At 32.7% G+C, this 17,727-nt stretch overlaps 8 protein-coding genes across 9 annotated transcripts; 4 read left to right on the top strand and 4 right to left on the bottom strand.

Moving 5' to 3' along the window:
- Positions 1–449: 449 nt before the first annotated feature.
- LOC107370301 (cytochrome c oxidase assembly protein SCO2) lies at positions 450–1,636 on the bottom strand. The gene has a single exon (XM_015938299.3). It carries the CDS (start codon positions 1,509–1,511, stop codon positions 639–641), a length of 873 nt encoding a protein of 290 aa, XP_015793785.2. The 5' UTR covers positions 1,512–1,636; the 3' UTR covers positions 450–638.
- LOC107370299 (uncharacterized) lies at positions 1,538–4,002 on the top strand. 2 transcript variants are annotated; one of them, XM_015938293.3, is made up of 3 exons: positions 1,538–1,676; positions 2,141–2,278; positions 2,605–4,002. In XM_015938293.3, the coding sequence occupies exons 1-3, from the start codon at positions 1,665–1,667 to the stop codon at positions 3,592–3,594; spliced, it is 1,140 nt and encodes a 379-aa protein (XP_015793779.2). In that variant the 5' UTR covers positions 1,538–1,664; the 3' UTR covers positions 3,595–4,002. The 2 variants fall into 2 exon arrangements, with proteins under 2 accessions (XP_015793779.2, XP_015793780.2); XM_015938294.3 differs by having other exon boundaries at positions 1,661–1,856.
- A 774-nt stretch (positions 4,003–4,776) lies between these two features.
- On the top strand, positions 4,777–6,952 carry ATPsynbeta (ATP synthase, beta subunit). Its single transcript, XM_015938312.2, has 5 exons — positions 4,777–4,982; positions 5,069–5,399; positions 5,498–5,825; positions 5,902–6,396; positions 6,469–6,952. The coding sequence occupies exons 1-5, from the start codon at positions 4,871–4,873 to the stop codon at positions 6,766–6,768; spliced, it is 1,566 nt and encodes a 521-aa protein (XP_015793798.1). The 5' UTR covers positions 4,777–4,870; the 3' UTR covers positions 6,769–6,952.
- Positions 6,953–7,548: 596 nt separating this feature from the next.
- Positions 7,549–8,414, top strand: LOC107370319 (ribosomal RNA-processing protein 7 homolog A). The gene is made up of 2 exons (XM_015938317.3): positions 7,549–8,015; positions 8,085–8,414. The coding sequence occupies exons 1-2, from the start codon at positions 7,658–7,660 to the stop codon at positions 8,405–8,407; spliced, it is 681 nt and encodes a 226-aa protein (XP_015793803.1). The 5' UTR covers positions 7,549–7,657; the 3' UTR covers positions 8,408–8,414.
- A 133-nt stretch (positions 8,415–8,547) lies between these two features.
- LOC107370318 (ER membrane protein complex subunit 2) lies at positions 8,548–10,341 on the bottom strand. Its single transcript, XM_015938314.3, has 2 exons — positions 10,253–10,341; positions 8,548–10,163 (listed from the first exon to the last, which is right to left on the bottom strand). Exon 2 carries the CDS (start codon positions 9,985–9,987, stop codon positions 9,055–9,057), a length of 933 nt encoding a protein of 310 aa, XP_015793800.2. The 5' UTR covers positions 9,988–10,163; positions 10,253–10,341; the 3' UTR covers positions 8,548–9,054.
- Positions 10,342–10,988: 647 nt separating this feature from the next.
- On the bottom strand, positions 10,989–13,144 carry LOC107370291 (uncharacterized). The gene is made up of 5 exons (XM_089266129.1): positions 12,980–13,144; positions 12,417–12,532; positions 12,240–12,298; positions 11,413–12,129; positions 10,989–11,342 (listed from the first exon to the last, which is right to left on the bottom strand). The coding sequence occupies exons 1-5, from the start codon at positions 13,142–13,144 to the stop codon at positions 11,134–11,136; spliced, it is 1,266 nt and encodes a 421-aa protein (XP_089122255.1). The 3' UTR covers positions 10,989–11,133.
- Positions 12,857–14,625, top strand: Kr-h2 (transmembrane protein 33-containing Krueppel homolog 2). Its single transcript, XM_015938329.3, has 3 exons — positions 12,857–12,949; positions 13,039–13,159; positions 13,240–14,625. Exon 3 carries the CDS (start codon positions 13,259–13,261, stop codon positions 14,096–14,098), a length of 840 nt encoding a protein of 279 aa, XP_015793815.1. The 5' UTR covers positions 12,857–12,949; positions 13,039–13,159; positions 13,240–13,258; the 3' UTR covers positions 14,099–14,625.
- Positions 14,626–15,204: 579 nt separating this feature from the next.
- LOC107370295 (transmembrane protein 170A) lies at positions 15,205–16,130 on the bottom strand. Its single transcript, XM_089267370.1, has 2 exons — positions 16,021–16,130; positions 15,205–15,914 (listed from the first exon to the last, which is right to left on the bottom strand). The coding sequence occupies exon 2, from the start codon at positions 15,892–15,894 to the stop codon at positions 15,493–15,495; it is 402 nt and encodes a 133-aa protein (XP_089123496.1). The 5' UTR covers positions 15,895–15,914; positions 16,021–16,130; the 3' UTR covers positions 15,205–15,492.
- Positions 16,131–17,727: the final 1,597 nt, after the last annotated feature.

The following is a 17,727-nucleotide window of genomic DNA, read 5'->3' as shown; positions in this document are numbered from 1 at the left end:
TTAAGACTAGGCTTCAGTTTCATCTACTTGTTTTTGCTTTCGCGTCTCTACGGCCTTTCCCTTCATATCATTCTTATCCCATGAATTTTTCAAGATTGGGTGATATTTATCTTCAATAAGGCTCTTAATTTATTAATAGCTCAACTGGACTTGAAATTTATTAGTTTCTCGGTATTATTTTGACTGTAATTTCATCTTTTTAAGTTACAAGCTATCCATTTCTCATATTTCAAAGTAGAGTAACAATGGATTTACAAAAGGTAAAAATCTATTTGAAGCGAAAACAGTTATTCATTAACAGTGATCATAATCATTTCATTTTGTTTTCGGAAGCTTGATTAAAAAATTTCTCTTTTATTTCCGTTAAAACATAATTATATACCGAATAAAGTTCTTTCAAAAGTGATTCAGTCAATGATTGAGTCAACAATGTAAATAAACATAAAGTGTTACTGCATCCTAAACGAGTTTATTTCCTAAACATAGATCGGCGATTTGATTATATTACAATTGTAAGTTATTACCTCAGCTTAAACACAGATGCAAACGCTCCATAAGGAAATATGCATAAGGAGATATGAACTATACATTCAGTTAAATAATTTGATTAAGCGAAAATAAAACAAATAGCTTAACATTTAACTGATTAACCAAAATTTTTTCTTATGTAGTGTCTCATAGTCCTTCATATGATGTATAACTGCATTCACTATTGCATCAGATTCATTGGATCTCATATAATAATCTACAAATTCTCCTTCTGGGTTTAAAAGGTAGGTCACAATTGTATGATCCACAATATATTCATTGTTGTCATCAGGTATTCCAGCATGGCTGTAAACTCGGAATAAATCACAAACTTTCTTAACTGCCTCTTTGGTACCAGTTAACCCAATGAACTTGGGTGAAAAATCAGCTAAGTATTTAGCAATTGCAGGAGGATCATCGCGAGAGGGATCAACAGTAACAAATAATGGAACGATTTCAGGTATATCATCTCGCTTTGAAAGTTTATCCACCACTTCGGAAATCTTATCCAATTCATCGGGACAAATGTCAGGACAGTGAGTGAATCCGAAATACATTAATGACCATCGACCCATAATTTCATTGCTTCCAAAAGGCTTGCCATGGTGATCAGTCAAATCAAATGCACCTCCAATTGTTTTTTTGACCATTTCACTTCTCTCCTTTTTCTTTTTCAATTCTTTTTCATTTCTTAAATACAAATAAGTTAACCCATAACTAGCCAAGATACCAGTGGAAATGGCAACACTTTTCTTTGTCATCCCTTTCGTTATATTGCGAAGATTAACAAACGTACGCACATTAACATTGGATGAATTTGAGAATCTATACGATTTAAATAATCTAAGAAATGAGCGAGGTATATTATTCATCGCTAAAATTGAACCAATTTGAAATAAAATTAAAAAATAAACAGTTAACAAAAAAAGATTGTTTACAAAAAAATCACATGTGATGGAGGAATAGGCAAATGATCTATTCATCGAGAAACAACTCGCAAAATAGTCATCGTAAATTTAATTTAAACTACAGTTAATTCATTTTATCTGAAAATTGAAGCTGAAACGAACATTTGTCGAATGAATAATTTTACTCAGTTGTTCATTTGACAAATATCGTCATTTTATAACGGACTCATGTTTCAACTTGTGAGTATTTTCACTTTTTGAACCGTTACCAATCGTTTCTCCTACAGCTGATTAAAAAAGCTTTACCAGTAACGTTTTGTCAATTTAACTTTTCAATTTAGTCAATCAATTAACTAAAAAATATTGAGATCCTCTTGTAATTATTGTTTAAATACTAATCTTTCATCAATTGTTACTGAGGTAAGATTCTTTACTCGGGATCTTTTCAAGGATACAAGATCGATTCCCAGTTTTAAAAAGATCTCTTTTCAAACTTGTTTTTTGTTATTTTTTCACTACTTTCTCCATTCTTTCACATTCTTTTCACTTGTTGCTGCTGCTGGTAACTTAGTGCCTTACATTCATTTAGTTTCTTTCTTCTCGTTTTTCGCTTATTTTGTTTATTGACTTTTTTGATGAAATTCATTGTTTGATTACATTTGTTGAGACTTTATTACCATTGTTATTAATTTTTTCATTAACAGGTCTATTTGTCAACAATTATGGATGAACCATTTAATGAAACAACTAATGACTCTACTAATTTATCATCTGAAAACAATCAACTTGATGTTAAATCATCAATAACGGATGGGCCTTACAAGAATGAGACTCTTGAAAAGGTTTGTTTGCTCATTATGTGACTCTTCCCTTTACCATTGCCTTATGCCTTCTTTGTGCTTCTCTCTGGCTATTTCAATTGTTGGCTAGTGTTTTTCCTGCTCACAAAATTATGCTCATTAATATTAACCTCATGCTTTTGCTGAATTGTATTCATGCACTCGAGGATTGTACTTGTCCTTGTCGTGTTACTCAGTAAATATTATTAATTTGTCTGTTATTTAGAGATTATGTCGATGGTTAAAACTTGCCCCATCTTATAGCTGTTCTTTGTGTAGAAATCTATTGACCTTAAATTTTTGGTTCATATTTTTTTCTCACTCAATAGTTTATTACTCTTTGTCGATCTCGCCTGACTGACACGCCAAATCGTCGTAAAAAAAGGTATTCTAGTTTGCGTCGAGCCGTTTCTCGTTACAATCAATCCCGTCATTGGAATCAAGCTACTTTTGATAATCTGATTAAAAAGTTCAGTTGCTTGATGGAACTCGATATTGAGCATGAACAAGCAAATGAAATTTACAGTGAGTTATTGAAAGAATTGGCTTCACACACAGGACGCAGTTGTTCTGGAAGATGTCGTAAGAAGAAAAAGAGCAAAACTGAGACCACATTGGCGAAACTTGAAAAATCACTAGCCATTGCTCAGCGTCGGATTAACAAATTGAGAGATGAACAATCAGCGAGTACTTGGGAGGCTCGAGGGCAACCTAATTACAAGCTCAATGGGATCGAAAAGAAAGCCGCACGGTTAACCAGAAAGATAGATGATCTTAATAAATTAGCCCTCAGATCGTCATCTGCTAACAGAAGGTCAATTAAGATTGAAAATGACGATGGATCAAATGGTGGCAACGTCAATAGTGATGGTGATGTGGATGAATTGAACTGCCTTCTCAAATCAGTTCGCTTAAAGGAGTGTGTCAAAATTAAACCCAAAACAGGTAGTTTTGGAAGTGCCAAATTTTCTAGTGTGAAAAATAGTTATCCGAAATGTGAAATGGTCGAGATTAAAAAGTATGATCAAATAAACCAATGCTATGTATCGTCGATTGATCAGACCGGTATAGATCCTGATCAACACAAATTCATCGTCCATAGAATAGTCAATCCAGCTTCACCTAGCAAAAAATGCTCTGCCTCAGATCTCAAACACCCATCTAAAATGCCTTTCTCAAAGACTCCAAAAAATCGGCTTCGATCTGAATACGACAAGCGGATAATACATAAGGAAATAGTCACTCAAAGAAGGGAATCTGCCGTTGATTTAATCCTTGATCGATTCAGGCATTGCAACCTGAATTCAGCTCAAGATTAAGTGTTTCCTACAAGCAAAATATAAATTAAAATTGGCCTTTTTTCGACAATCAAAGAAATAACGAACAAATCTTTCAATAAACAAATGCCTTAAATTGATAATTTTCGTAAATATTTCGACCATCCGTTTTAACGATTCCTATTTTTGGATCATCTATCTATTCATGTGTTCAATTTTTTCATGTGCTGCTGCTGATCTGACCAGTGTATTTCCTATTTCTGTCAAAACCAACTAATAAACATCAAAAACTCCATAATGTGAAAATTTTCTCTTCACTTTACTTTCACTCTCAACTGAAAATGTACCTTGAAATAAGTTGATTACAGTTATTTTTGTATGTTTATCTTAACAATTACATTCCTATGTCCTTATTTAAATATACTATTCAATAAATTCTTGTTTGTAGAATCATTATTTAGTACTTTGATTTATCAAAAAAGTGTATCTGGTGATTACTTTATAAAATTCCCTTCTCATAACCAAACAACTGTATTCTTTTGAAAAGACCGGTTAAAATTATATTGTATTAGATGGTTTATTCAATGGCTTCATCTATTAGATGTAGTCGTATAGTGACAAATTGTTGTTACGAAGCATCGCGAAATTTGAATCTTTTTAATTTAAACGGGAAGAGTTTTCGCATGAATTTTTAGAAAATGAACAATTCAAAAGTTTTGCCGGTCTTCCATTAATCACTTCAAGTTATCATCATTGACAAAATCAATAGATTATAAAACAGATTTTAGAAACAAACACTTACATGTAAATTCAAAATAAAATTCTTGCTAAGTTGTACGATTAGAGTTTGATGACCAGGTCACAATTTTCGTCAAAGTACTAACAAAGTAAAATTTACCAAAGTGCATACTGTTCAGCGTTCAAATGCTAACATAACACGGCATAAAAATTACAAATTCACAGAAAATACCTATTTGCGAGAAAATTATTATTACGATTAAATTTTTTAAAACTCTTAATCTCCTTTTGATTCGCTAAAAATCTGAATTATTTTTTAAAATATCTGAATTCAGATTGCCGAGTTTTCAGAGATTTGAAAAGACCGGATAAAAAAGGCAAACTACAACACATCACAATCACTTTTCTTTAAACGCATGTGTAAAAAACCTGGCTTTTAGTTTTCATTAGACATATAGAACCAATTTTTGTTCTTATCATCCGAAGAAGGTCATCTTCACTTGACTTTGTATCAAGACTAGTTTTATCTTAATTTATCCTTCTGTGATTTATTAATTAATTCAATCAATTAAATTTAAAAATGAGTTTATTAAGACGTGGTGTGGTTCTTGCCAACCGTATCACCCCTATGATTCAAAGTCATAGAGGTTTGGAGCTGAGCGAGCCCATGGTTGGATCACTAGCTGATAAAAGTAAGCAACATTTTCATTTTAACATTGGATTGATAGATTAATCTTATTTAAACGTTTCTTTGATTGTTAATTTAAATTATGCATAGGCCAGCAAAAAAGGTATGCTTCTCAATCATCCGGTTCCGTTAAAAACGGCAAAATAGTTGCTGTTATCGGTGCTGTTGTAGATGTACAGTTTGATGATGGATTACCACCTATCCTCAATGCTTTGGAGGTTGAGAATCGTAAACCCAGGCTGGTTCTTGAAGTTGCTCAGCACTTGGGTGAAGGTGCAGTGAGAACCATTGCCATGGATGGTACAGAAGGTTTAGTTAGAGGTCAATCAGTTTTGGATACTGGTGCACCCATTACCATCCCTGTAGGGCCTGAGACCTTGGGCAGAATTATGAATGTCATTGGAGAACCCATCGATGAAAGGTAACTTAAATGACCTTTTTAAATATTTCCAATCTTCAACATATTCGACCTCTTAGTCCAATTGTCTAATAACATCTCGTCTATTAAACATCTTTCAGGGGCCCAATCAATACTGATAAATTTTTAGGTATTCATCAAGATGCTCCTGCATATACTGAAATGAGTGTCGAGCAAGAAATTCTGGTAACCGGTATTAAAGTCGTCGATCTTTTGGCTCCTTACTCTAAAGGAGGTAAAATTGGTCTTTTCGGCGGTGCTGGTGTCGGTAAAACTGTATTGATTATGGAACTTATCAACAACGTTGCTAAGGCCCATGGTGGTTACTCTGTATTTGCTGGTGTCGGAGAAAGAACTCGAGAAGGTAACGATTTGTACCACGAAATGATTGAAGGTGGTGTCATCAGTCTTAAAGACAAATCATCAAAGGTAAATTAAAGTCATTTTCTGAAAATGCTTTTTCCAATGCATCTAAGTCCATTTTTACTAATATTTGAATTCTTAGGTCGCCCTTGTATACGGTCAAATGAACGAACCTCCCGGAGCTCGTGCTCGAGTCGCTTTGACTGGTCTTACAGTTGCTGAATATTTCCGAGATCAAGAAGGTCAAGATGTGCTTCTTTTCATTGATAACATTTTCAGATTCACTCAAGCCGGTTCAGAAGTATCTGCTTTGTTAGGTCGTATTCCATCAGCTGTCGGTTATCAACCAACTCTCGCTACTGACATGGGTTCTATGCAGGAACGAATTACAACCACTAAAAAGGGATCAATTACTTCAGTACAAGCTATCTATGTACCAGCTGATGACTTGACTGATCCTGCTCCTGCCACCACTTTCGCTCACTTGGACGCCACCACTGTACTTTCTCGAGGTATTGCTGAATTGGGTATCTACCCTGCTGTCGATCCTCTCGATTCAACCTCACGTATCATGGATCCAAATATCGTCGGAGATGAACATTATGGAGTTGCTCGAGGTGTCCAAAAGATCCTTCAGGTATGAATCAGTTTTATCACTTTTTTGTTCATTTTTAAATTTATCTAACCGTTTATTTTGCATATTTTACAGGATTACAAATCTCTTCAAGATATTATTGCCATTTTAGGTATGGACGAATTGAGCGAAGAAGATAAATTGACTGTGTCAAGAGCTCGTAAAATCCAGCGATTCCTCTCACAACCTTTCCAGGTCGCTGAAGTTTTCACCGGTCAAGCCGGAAAATTTGTACCATTAGCAGAGACAATTAAGGGCTTCAAAGCTATTCTTGCTGGAGAATATGATCATCTTCCTGAAGTTGCATTCTACATGGTTGGCCCAATCGAAGAAGTTGTAGAGAAAGCACAAAAACTTGCTTCTGAGGCTAATTAAGATCATCCACTAGTTAAGTTAAATTCCTGAAAGATTTTAATTGAAAAGAAACTCATTAATAAATCAGATGGTATACATAAGATCTAAATCAACCAAACTGATTGTACTCCTATTGAGATAAAACTAGGGTCTCTTGGAAGTTGTTCATATAAGTCTTTAAAAATAAAACGATTGTTTCTTTTAATTGTCTTTTTCTCTCAAAATCTTTTTACAATACTTGATGCATCAATATTGAGCTTATTGATTTGTAAATCTATTCGTATTCACAATATATTCATATTAGCTCTTTCTTTTGAAAAAATAACTCTAAAAAGATAGCATGTCATTCTCATATTAAGGTTATCTTTAAGTAATTATAGTTCATTCTGAAATAGATCGAAAGTCTTGATCATAATTTTAATTTTATGATATGACATAGTGGTACTATATCTAAGTTTCATGAAAAAGAAACCCGAATAATCTATACAATACACTGAATTCATCAAAATTACTGAGAACAATCTCCATGCTGCAGAATTTCTATAATTGAACTCACATTATTTTACTGAATGCTTTCTGAAAGATTTTAAGTCTGTAAGTGGCTTTGATTGCACTGTTTAGAATCCATACCTACGAGATTTATCAAAAAACGGGTTAAAATTAATTCAATCTGGGTCTAATCAACAAATGTTATTGAGACGACCTTTAAAATGCTACTTTGTTCGTTAAAATTTAATATGAAGACAGTCCCTCAACATGTGTTGTTATAACAACAAGCCTTTAAACTTCAACATGTGATTGAACTTATGGTGATGTTTTGAAGAGTTTTCTTGAATTGAGTTTTGCTAATTTTTCTAATTGAATCCATTTTTAATATTATCTGAATTGCTATTTAAATTTTGTGTTAAACATGAAAGAAATCAGTATCTTAAATGTTATTGTGAATAAATCAAGCAGTATTGTCCGGCATGTTTTTGTTAAACCACTTGCTTCTGATCCCGAAAAGAAAAGTGTAATATTTGTTAATTTACCTTGTTTTTGTGATCCTGAATCATTTAAGAAGTTGATCGTAGAAAAATTTGGAGATGTAACATTAATCACTTATCATTCGTCCATTGAAAAAGTTGGTATCGATGAAAGTTCATTTGACAAAGAAAAATTAAGTCCTTTAAATGGTCATCGAGTTGCTGTTGTTCATTTTAAAAAAAAGGCCAGCTACAAAGAATTGTTTAATTTCATTGAATCAGAAGAAAATTTATATTTATATGGTAAGTTCTATATTCTACAATTAACTTTGCTTTTTGACCATTATTGATGTTTTTCTTATTTTTTTCCAGGTGATAGCAAACCAATAACTGGAATAAGAAGATGGGAAAAATGTTATAACGAATCTATTTTAGATGTTCAATCAATGAAAGAAGAGATTGCGACATATATTGCCGCTTATGATGCTAAGGTCCAATTGGAGAAAGAACGGGCTAAGAGCATGGAAGGAGTTCCTGATGAAGAAGGCTGGATCAAAGTTACTCGACACGGCAAAAAATCATTTTTACCAAATAGTGAATCTTTAGACAAGAAAATAACAGATCAAATGCGAAGGAAAAAGGCAAAAGTTGAAGGCTTTCCTTATGTTAATAAAATTAAGCACAATCCCTTTTGATTAATAAGCTGTCATATCTCTCGAATTATTTCGGAAATAATAACTCTTTAATGACTACTTGAATTGATCTTAGTATTACTTTTCGGTCTCTCAACAATTTTGATACAAACTTTCAATCGAATTTACAGAAGAATTTTAAGTCTAAGTTATAATAATTTTAATAATGTAGTAAAACGATCAACACAACTCTGGAATTATAGTTCAGACTTTTGCACGAATTTAGAAAACAATAGACAATATCACAAAGATATGCCGGTTACATGTACAATCTTTATAATGGTTTAAATAGTTTAACTTAATCCAGTTCAACATAAATAAAAAATGATTTGTAAGAGTTTTCAGATCGTTCAGAGAGTTTCCATATTGTCTCAACTAAACTAACTGTAATACAAAAGAAAAATTCCTTTTTCATTTTCCACTCTATTAGAGGAATGAATCGTTCCATTTAACAATTAAGAAATACAAATAATTTTTGTTAATAAAAAAGATTATGATTGAAAATTTTTGTTTGGATGCCTTTCTTTAATGTGGTTATTTCCAAGAAATGTGAATGTTCAGTAGGAAAAATGTGTTGTCGAAAAATGGTTGCACTATCGTGATATGAGAAAGTGTAAGCCTTCATTGAATTAAATTAAATAACCATAAATTTATAGTTGCAAGTTAGCCATCATCGATTCCACCACTGGCAATGACTTTTCATTTGATTCTTGATACAGCTTTGTAATTTGAGTTGTTGCCCAAGCAGAAATTTTGGCATTCTCCTTTTTCTTTTGTGAAACTGTTCTAGGTTGGTTGGAAAGGGTGTAAGCAGTCAATTGGAGACCATATAGCGCCCTTAAATTACTTGGATTAAGCTTCACTGCCTGAGCAAAATAAGATCGGGCTAATTCTAGACTTTCAGTGGTTCCAATCGTATATTGTATTTCTGCAAACCGTTGATGATACAGGTGATTGTGAGGGTTGGTTATGATCAACTCTTCCATACAAAAGGCTGCTTTACTGTAAGCTTGATCTTGGATGTATACATCACACAGTTCTAACCATGCTTCTGTGTCATTCATGAACTTTTTAAGATACTCTGACAACTCTTTAATTATTTCTGGAGTCCTCTTTTGAGCAATTAAAATGGCTATTTTTCTTTTGTAGAGAATCGAATTGGCTTCATCTTTCTTAATCATAGCATCATATGTTTTCAGTGCTTCCTCATATCTTTCCCTCATCTCCACATTAGCCATGACTTTAAGGCGACGAACTCTTGAGCTTTTCGGAAATTTTGACTCCAAAATGCTTAAACATTCCTTGATGAGAGATGTATCATGTAAATCCATACCAGCCATAGCTACTTGTTCAACAATCAGCCATCTTTCATCACCAAGACTTTTACATTTAGATAAGCAATGTATCCAAAGATCTCTTACTTTCTCAGGACAACGAGCATTCTCTTCTCTCCATTTTTGTAACATTTCTCGGGCTTCATCAAATCCTATTCGACGACCTGCAGGCTGGTGTTGTCGCTGTTGTCGCAGAGACGATGAAGAGGATGATGGGTCTGTTTCACTTTGACTGATTTCTGTTGGCATTTTAAATCCGGGTTGATCTTTAATATTTTATACAAAAGACGAATCGTAAGTTGATAAGCAAAATATGCTCGACAATTGATAAAACCAAGCAGGACAGTCTAAGGCAGTCTACAATAATGTTAATGGTATCCTTTTTACTTCCAATTTCCTTGAAGCTGGAAAAATCAATCTATCTTCTACATTAGAAAAAAAGTCATTAATAAAACGAAATGCAAGTAAACTGTTTATTCAAAGTGTGAATGATGCAGCAAAATTTAACAATTACCTTTAAAATGTGCTTTCTTAACTAGAAAAGATAAATTACAATAAGAAAAACAGTCACAGTGTTTCAAAATAATTATACCAAGTCATTGAATTAAATGTAAAGCAGAGACGGTTACCACTAACCGTAGATTTGGTTAGTAGAGGAGGAAAAGTAACCGGTTACTTGCGTTTATAGACCGAGTAACCGGCTAGTGAAATAAATTTCAAATTGTATTTCAAATAATTGTCTAATGTTCATGTTCGTGAAATATTTTAAAGTTTTGTTTTTATCAAGATACTTAAGCATAATGCACAGAGAAATGCTAGAATATGCTAGAGTGAGAGAGTTTCAGTCTATTTCAATCTCGTTATACTCTTGTAATGTTGCAAAGAGTGGCTTTATCTGAGATCTTAATCAAATACAATTCAATTGCTTAAGACGCTAACTTGATTATAAACACAAGTTCACAAGAATTTAGAAGAAAACCAAGAGTTCAAACATTAAAACTGAATAAGTTTAACATTTGTTTAAAAAGCAATCACTATGTTTTACCATTGATATTTCGTGATCTTTGATCTTGAGTACGGTTCGAGAGTAAACCAGGTTCGGGTTGAAGGCAGACTTGAAATTACCACTATTGCATTCGAGTTATTATAACTAACAACACTAGTATACAACTAGGTATACAAGATGTTAGTGCTTTTTTTGCTAAAAAACTGATGATTGATCAGAAAAGGTAATAAGAAAAGCAATCAAATTCATCTGATGAAACGATTATTTTAATTATTTTATACATACAGAAGATGTAAAGAAAATCGTGTAAACCCAAAAACTCTTTAAAGGACATCTAATTGACGGTATAAAATGTCGATGTTTAATATCTGCATGCAGTCGGATGTTATTTAAGCTATTATTCGTAAATTAGCTGTTGTTGTCGCGATTAAATCAATTAGTTTGTCATCATTACAGAAGTATTGCTGTTCGCCATAGTTAAACAATTTTGTTAGATTTCCATTGTTTAAATCACAAACGGTATCCTCATAGGCAAACGGGTAATGTGATTTACCAAGTTCAAGAGACCAACAAAGATTTTGACAGGACAATCGATTTCCTGGGTCATGAAAGAGAAAAAGGAAATTGTTAGATCAGATTTCAACAAGATTAATTTATTTCGAAAATACCTTTAACATTGAAATACCGTAACTGAGGCCAGATATTTTTGTAGATTTCATAATCTAAGCTGATCAATTTATTACCAGATAAATTAACTTCGGTCAGAGATGGCATACCTTGAAACATCTTGAGTTCAATATATTCTAAACTATTATCACTCAAATCCAAGTACCAAAGTTGTTTCATTTGTTCAGGTAATGCATCTCTCGGTATTCTTGACAGCTCTTCATTTCGGGTGATTTCTAAGTATCTAAGGTAGCCAAGATCGCTCAATGCTCCTGATTGAATTGAAGTTATTTTACATCCATTGAGACTTAATGAAGTTACATTGGGTCCAATCACTTTAGAGACAAATTTTCGAGTTAAAATGGGTAAATGGAAAGCAAATAAAGTTGAATTTTCAATTAGGATTTGTTTAAAATTAAAAGATGTCCATTTCCATTCAAAGATGTGGCGACTATTAGTAATGCTCAAAGATTTGTGATCCGGAATATCAGTGTACGTCTCATTATCAGCAATTAGTCGATCACGGCGATTGCTTGTAGCTTGAGTTGATCCACCACAGCTCTCTATAACCAAATGATTGAATGGGATGAAATTCAAACTGGGTCCAAAAATAACTCTGTCGTCAAATGTGATGTTAGAAAATGTGAGAACATGTATTGTCTCTGACAAATCTGATAATGAAGATCCTTCAATATTACCACAAGCTATATTTATAGATCCTAAATCAATGAGAAGTGAATGTATAATAGAAGCACATTAAACATCCAACAATCGTTCAAACAAAATTTCATTGCGATAAAGTGAAAGAGAGTGAATTTAAAATACGAACCTTTCTTGCTTTCATAGCATTCACATGATAATGGACACTGGTCAGATTCGATTCTAGAGCTGTAACAGAGAAGCGCAAATGGACAAACAATTTTAAATAATGAAAACATAGCTGGTTGGATGTGATACAGAAGGAAATTGATTCCATAATGTTAAAAATCAAATTCACTTTCCTTACCAATAAATCAAAACTGAAAACTTTAAAGCTAAGGACAAACTTTCCCGCCATAGATAGAAAATTAACAAGATTAAAATATTAATAGTATATTGATGAGGATTCAAACTACAGATGAACTATCACACAGAACTTTAGGCAAGGGTAAACGAGAACCCGTCAGCTAACTTTACATCTTCAAAGTCTCAGTTGAATGGAAGTATCAGCACTAAAAGCTGACTTAAAATACGGCAGTTGAATAAATCCTGATTTAACCTAAACTAATCTATCTTGGACTGTCATGAAATAATCAAAATAAATCCAGACCTAATTTAGTTAATTAGATTCGATTATCTTCATCAGCTCGAGAATTGAATCAATTCTTTAAAATCTGAGTAGTACTGGTATCCACAAAAATGAGTATCAGATCCAAAAAGCCTGTGGTTTGTTTTGTAATCATTTATAACTCAATGACTTGGTATAATTATTTTGTAACACTGTGACTGTTTTTTCTTATTGTAATTTATCTTTTCTAGTTAAGAAAGCACATTTTAAAGGTAATTGTTAAATTTTGCTGCATCATTCACACTTTGAATAAACAGTTTACTTGCATTTCGTTTTATTAATGACTTTTTTTCTAATTTAGAGGATAGATTGATTTTTCCAGCTTCAAGGAAATTGGAAGTAAAAAGGATACCATTAACATCATTGTAGACTGCCTTTTTAATCTCACGATTAACACAAGCTTTCATCACAAAATATAACTTGTGAGTGTCCTGCTTGATTTATCAATTGTCAAGCAAATTTTGCTTATCAACTTACGATTCGTCTTTTGGATAAATATTAGAGATCAAACCCGATTTAAAATGCCAACCGAACCCAATCAAAGTACCGGTGAAACAGACCCATCATCCTCTTCATCGTCTCAGCAGGAGCAGCAACAACAACAACAACAGCCTGCAGGTCGTCGACTAGGATTTGAAGAAATGATTCATCATGTAACCACCAATCCGCTCTACTGTTTACTCTTTTTCACACGAATGGCTACCCTTTTCTTTACACTTCTTCATATTGTTCCTTTCTTAAACAATAATAGTTCTCTCAGCTATTACCAAAAGGCTCTACTTGCAAATGGGGCGACGTCAGCTATAAGATTACATCAAAGATTACCTGCATTTCGATTAACTCGTGAATTTATGGATCAACTATTGGCTGAAGACTCGTGTCACTATCTCTTTTTTTCCTTAATATTTTTATCTCACAATCCTGTCACCTTGGTTTTACTGCCTATCGTCCTTTTTGCTTTTCTACACCTTACCAGGTCTGTTTTAACTATTGTCGAGGAGCTTGGTGGTAATCGCAATCTCTCAAACTCTCTCAGTTCATTTCAATCTCGTTATACTCCTGTAATGTTACAAACAGTGGCTCTATCTGAGATCTTTATCATGCCAGTTATAATTTTGGCACTGATTACCGGAATGGGATCAATTGTAGCTCCTTTCCTCTATTATCGATTCATCATTCTTCGATATGCCTCAAGACGTAATCCTTACTCTGCTCAGACCTTCCGGCAACTCAGGGTAACAATTGAAACATTTGCCATGAGGCCTGAGTGTCCAAATTTCATAAGGAATATATCATTCAAATTGGTCGACCTAACCTGTCGTCTCGCACCTCCAAGAATAACCGTTTCCACACCACAATAGAAATCTTCTTGTATTTTTCACTGTTATTCGAAACAAAACAATCGAAAAGCTACATTGTACAATGTATGGTTGAACAAACGTTTCTATCTTTTTATTTACAAGTTCATTTTGATCTTTTTCATTGTTTTGATTTTTCAATTACTATTCCAAAATTCACTAATCTCTTTTCTGTTTCTTTTTTTTCTCTTTTTTTCGTGAGACTTTCATTTTATGTAATGTTGCCATAGAAAACAGGTCGATATTAACACCAAGTCCACTGAAAGTTCGTCCTATTTCTATCTGTAATTGAAAATTGTATTAACTTATAATCAAGGTCGAAATATACTTATGCGATAAGTCTTCACGCTATGGAACCAGTGTATCTTTTTGTTTATAACTTTTTAATTTAACAATAGAAGCTTCATATATTAACAGTTTATTATGCACACTGTCTGAAAATTTAATCGTTTCATTGTCAATATTTGTCATTTGTTTCAATTTTTATATCTCAAGCTCACATGAAAAAAATAAACAGAAACAAACCTCTATCTCTGTAGCCTAATTAATTTCATGCTAATTCTGCTATTAAACAATCTAATGATCACAATTCAATATTTACTGATAAACTGCTACTTTTGGGCAAAATCAAAATAATGGATCTGGTTTATCTTCGAATAAATTTATTTGGTTAAAAATCAATTTATTTGCAAGCTAAAACCTGGAAACAGAATATTCATTGTCAGTCAATAAATCGATTCTGATTGTTTTCTCGGAAGGATATTGTTCAGACCGAGTAATTTCCATAAGTTATGTAATAGTTATGCTTTTTAGGAAAAATAAATTTAAACACGAAGTTTAAGTTAATTTGATAGTTTCAAATATACCCAGTAAAAAAGATAAATAATGAGCTAGCCTTATGTAGCCTTATGAGCTACATGTATTGATCGCCAAGTCACGACAATTATCAAAAATATAAAGTAGTAATGCTTTGATATAAGCATGCGAATAGCAGCGACGATTCGTCAACATTGTCGATTGTAGAGATTTTTATGAAAATCACAAAAATCCAGATTAATGTCTTAAGGACTAGAACTGGATAACCGACGAAAATTAAGACATCCGAGATATCATAGAAATCTGAATAAATTCAATTTATAATAACAATAATAGAACATGTTTTGAAAAATAGTTTCAGCAATTGTAACAATTTCAATAAATTTTTCATAGCTCAAACCTCTGACATGAGAATTGTCATGTGACATTTAAAGACCCATTTCATGATTGAATTTTCAAGCTAAACTTCAGGCCAATAATTTTCAATTGAAGCGAAAATTGGCAATTCCAGGATCCATAGAGAGTTCACTTGATAAAATCCAATCTGATGGTGAGAGCGATGAAAATAGATCATAAAAGAATCATAATGTGGCCAAGATTCTGGTGTAACTAAAAATCAGATTCACGAGAGTTTGTCCAGTACCAAATAGGAATGCATTCAGCGGACTCATACCGATGCTGGCCGCTCGAAAAACACCAGCAATTGCTGAACTAGTGATTAAACTCATTGTTAGAGGAGTGACAACTCCTGAGATTACTAGCAGGATAGGAGCAAATCGGGCAATTTTGTGTTTCCTAAGAGAAATGAATGCAACCAGAGATGCAACAAGATGAACAAAAAGGTAGGACGAAAAGGCCCAGAGAAACACATGGAACCACATTTCAGCAAACTTGTCGAGTTTGTCTCGAGGTGAAAGCTTTAAAACATTCCAGAAAGTTTCCGATGACTGTAAATCGCCAGGTTCAAATATTTTCTGTCCCATAATTGTGGATGAGATGTAACCTGAACACAAGAGAGAAGTAGAAATAATAAAGTTATTGATCGATTGAAACAGCAACATTTGCAGCTTCATTATAGTGCCGGTTTGCTTAAAAGAAGAGTTACTTACCTAATTATAATCATAACCAATTGAAACAGAAATTAGAAGATAAATTAGTAATCAAAATTTTCAAATGTCAATTTATGTAAACATTAAAACAAGCCTCTTGCCCAAAGCAAGAAACTTCATGTTTATTAGACTAATAACATTATTCTGTTTCCAGGCGCACAGCCTTCAATAGATGAATCATGAGCAAAGAGCGCCAAATTTGTACTCAGAATTTGCTTAAAGGATAATCTTTTTCCATTCTAATCATTTATTAGATTAGTTAAATTAAGACGAAGGTAAACAATTTCAATTAGAAAATGCTACACAAAAAATTAATTGTTAAAACGAAGAATAATTCAAAGATTGGATTTGTTTTAAATGATTAAAACATAATATTTTATCAGACTGTAACTTTGCAGTAAATCTACAGACATTATTGTATTTCATTATTTAACCATTGAATATCTATGATATCTTAATTGTCTTTTAATTTGTTCATTTAAAAGTATATCTGAATAAAAATTGAAACTAAAGAAGAGATGAACGATGTTTCTATGAATAGCATTGTATCAACAATAAATAAGATGTAATAGAAAAACTGATTGAAATTTTCATTCTGATCTACTTCAATCTGAATTGAAATAAGATATTTTGTGCAGTTTTCATTCCCAGTTTGTATGCGTTATTTGCCTTAAACAGATCTATCGACCTTTGAAAATTTATCACAAGGATATAAAATTTCAATAAATTTTCATGAAAAAAGATGTTAATATCAGGATTAATTTATCATTGAAAAATGGTTTTGCAAAAAGACAAAATCCAACGACAAATTATTATATATTTTCAATTGATATTTTTTACTTTTAAAGTTGATAGAATAAGAAAACGATAAAATTGATAAATTATGGTTCTTTTCATGTTTTGAAATGGTTTCATATTTGACCGTTTTTGACCATTCGTATGAATGACTACCAAATTGGTGGTCAAATTTAAAGGTTAAACTATTGTCAACTTGTCAAAATATGGAAGCTTTGCCAATAATTTGAAATAATCAATCAGTTAGGTTAAATGTAAACGGAAAGGGTTTTTAATTGCTTAAAACCTTAGAGATTGATTTTACCTTAAAAATTTTACCCAGTTAATCTGGTAACAAAATAATGGATGAACAAAAACTAAGCATTGAAGATAAAAGAGGCTAAATGAAGACTTGAAATTCAAATTACGCAAATTGAATTGAGTAAAAGGGAAGAGAAGATGAAACAAGATGAGGATGAAGATGATGAGGCTGATGAAGATGACGGAAATGGAGGTTAAAAGGAAAAGGTTGAATGGTTTAAAGAGCAAAGAGCAAGGATAATGATGATGATGATGATGAAAAGGAGATTAAATAAAGGTAGAGAGAGATGGTTGGGTAATCATTTAAAATCAAATAAGTTGCAGGTAAACCGAAGCTAAATATGATTTAGAGGATGAGAAACAAAAAAGGGCTACAAGTTGAGGAAACTAAATTAACCGAGAGATGAAGATGAAGGAATCGATGGATGATGGAGGGAAGAGAGGATGCCAAAGGGTGATGGAAATGATGAGAGAGAGAAGAAGAAGAAGAAGAAGAATGATTAAGGTGTTCTTTCTGGTTCCTTTTTACCTTTCTTTATGCCTTTCTATTTCTCTCTTTCTTTGCCTAACCATTACCCTGGAGCTTTTGTATTACACAGTATGAAGTTAAAG

This window comes from Tetranychus urticae, chromosome 1 (genome assembly GCF_039701765.1).
Source record: "Tetranychus urticae isolate SD_2017Ah chromosome 1, NJAU_TeUrti_SD_1.0, whole genome shotgun sequence".
Classification (NCBI taxonomy): domain Eukaryota; kingdom Metazoa; phylum Arthropoda; class Arachnida; order Trombidiformes; family Tetranychidae; genus Tetranychus; species Tetranychus urticae.
The sequence above is the reverse complement of the archived record's forward strand: the minus strand, read 5'-3'. Positions and strand labels throughout refer to the sequence as shown.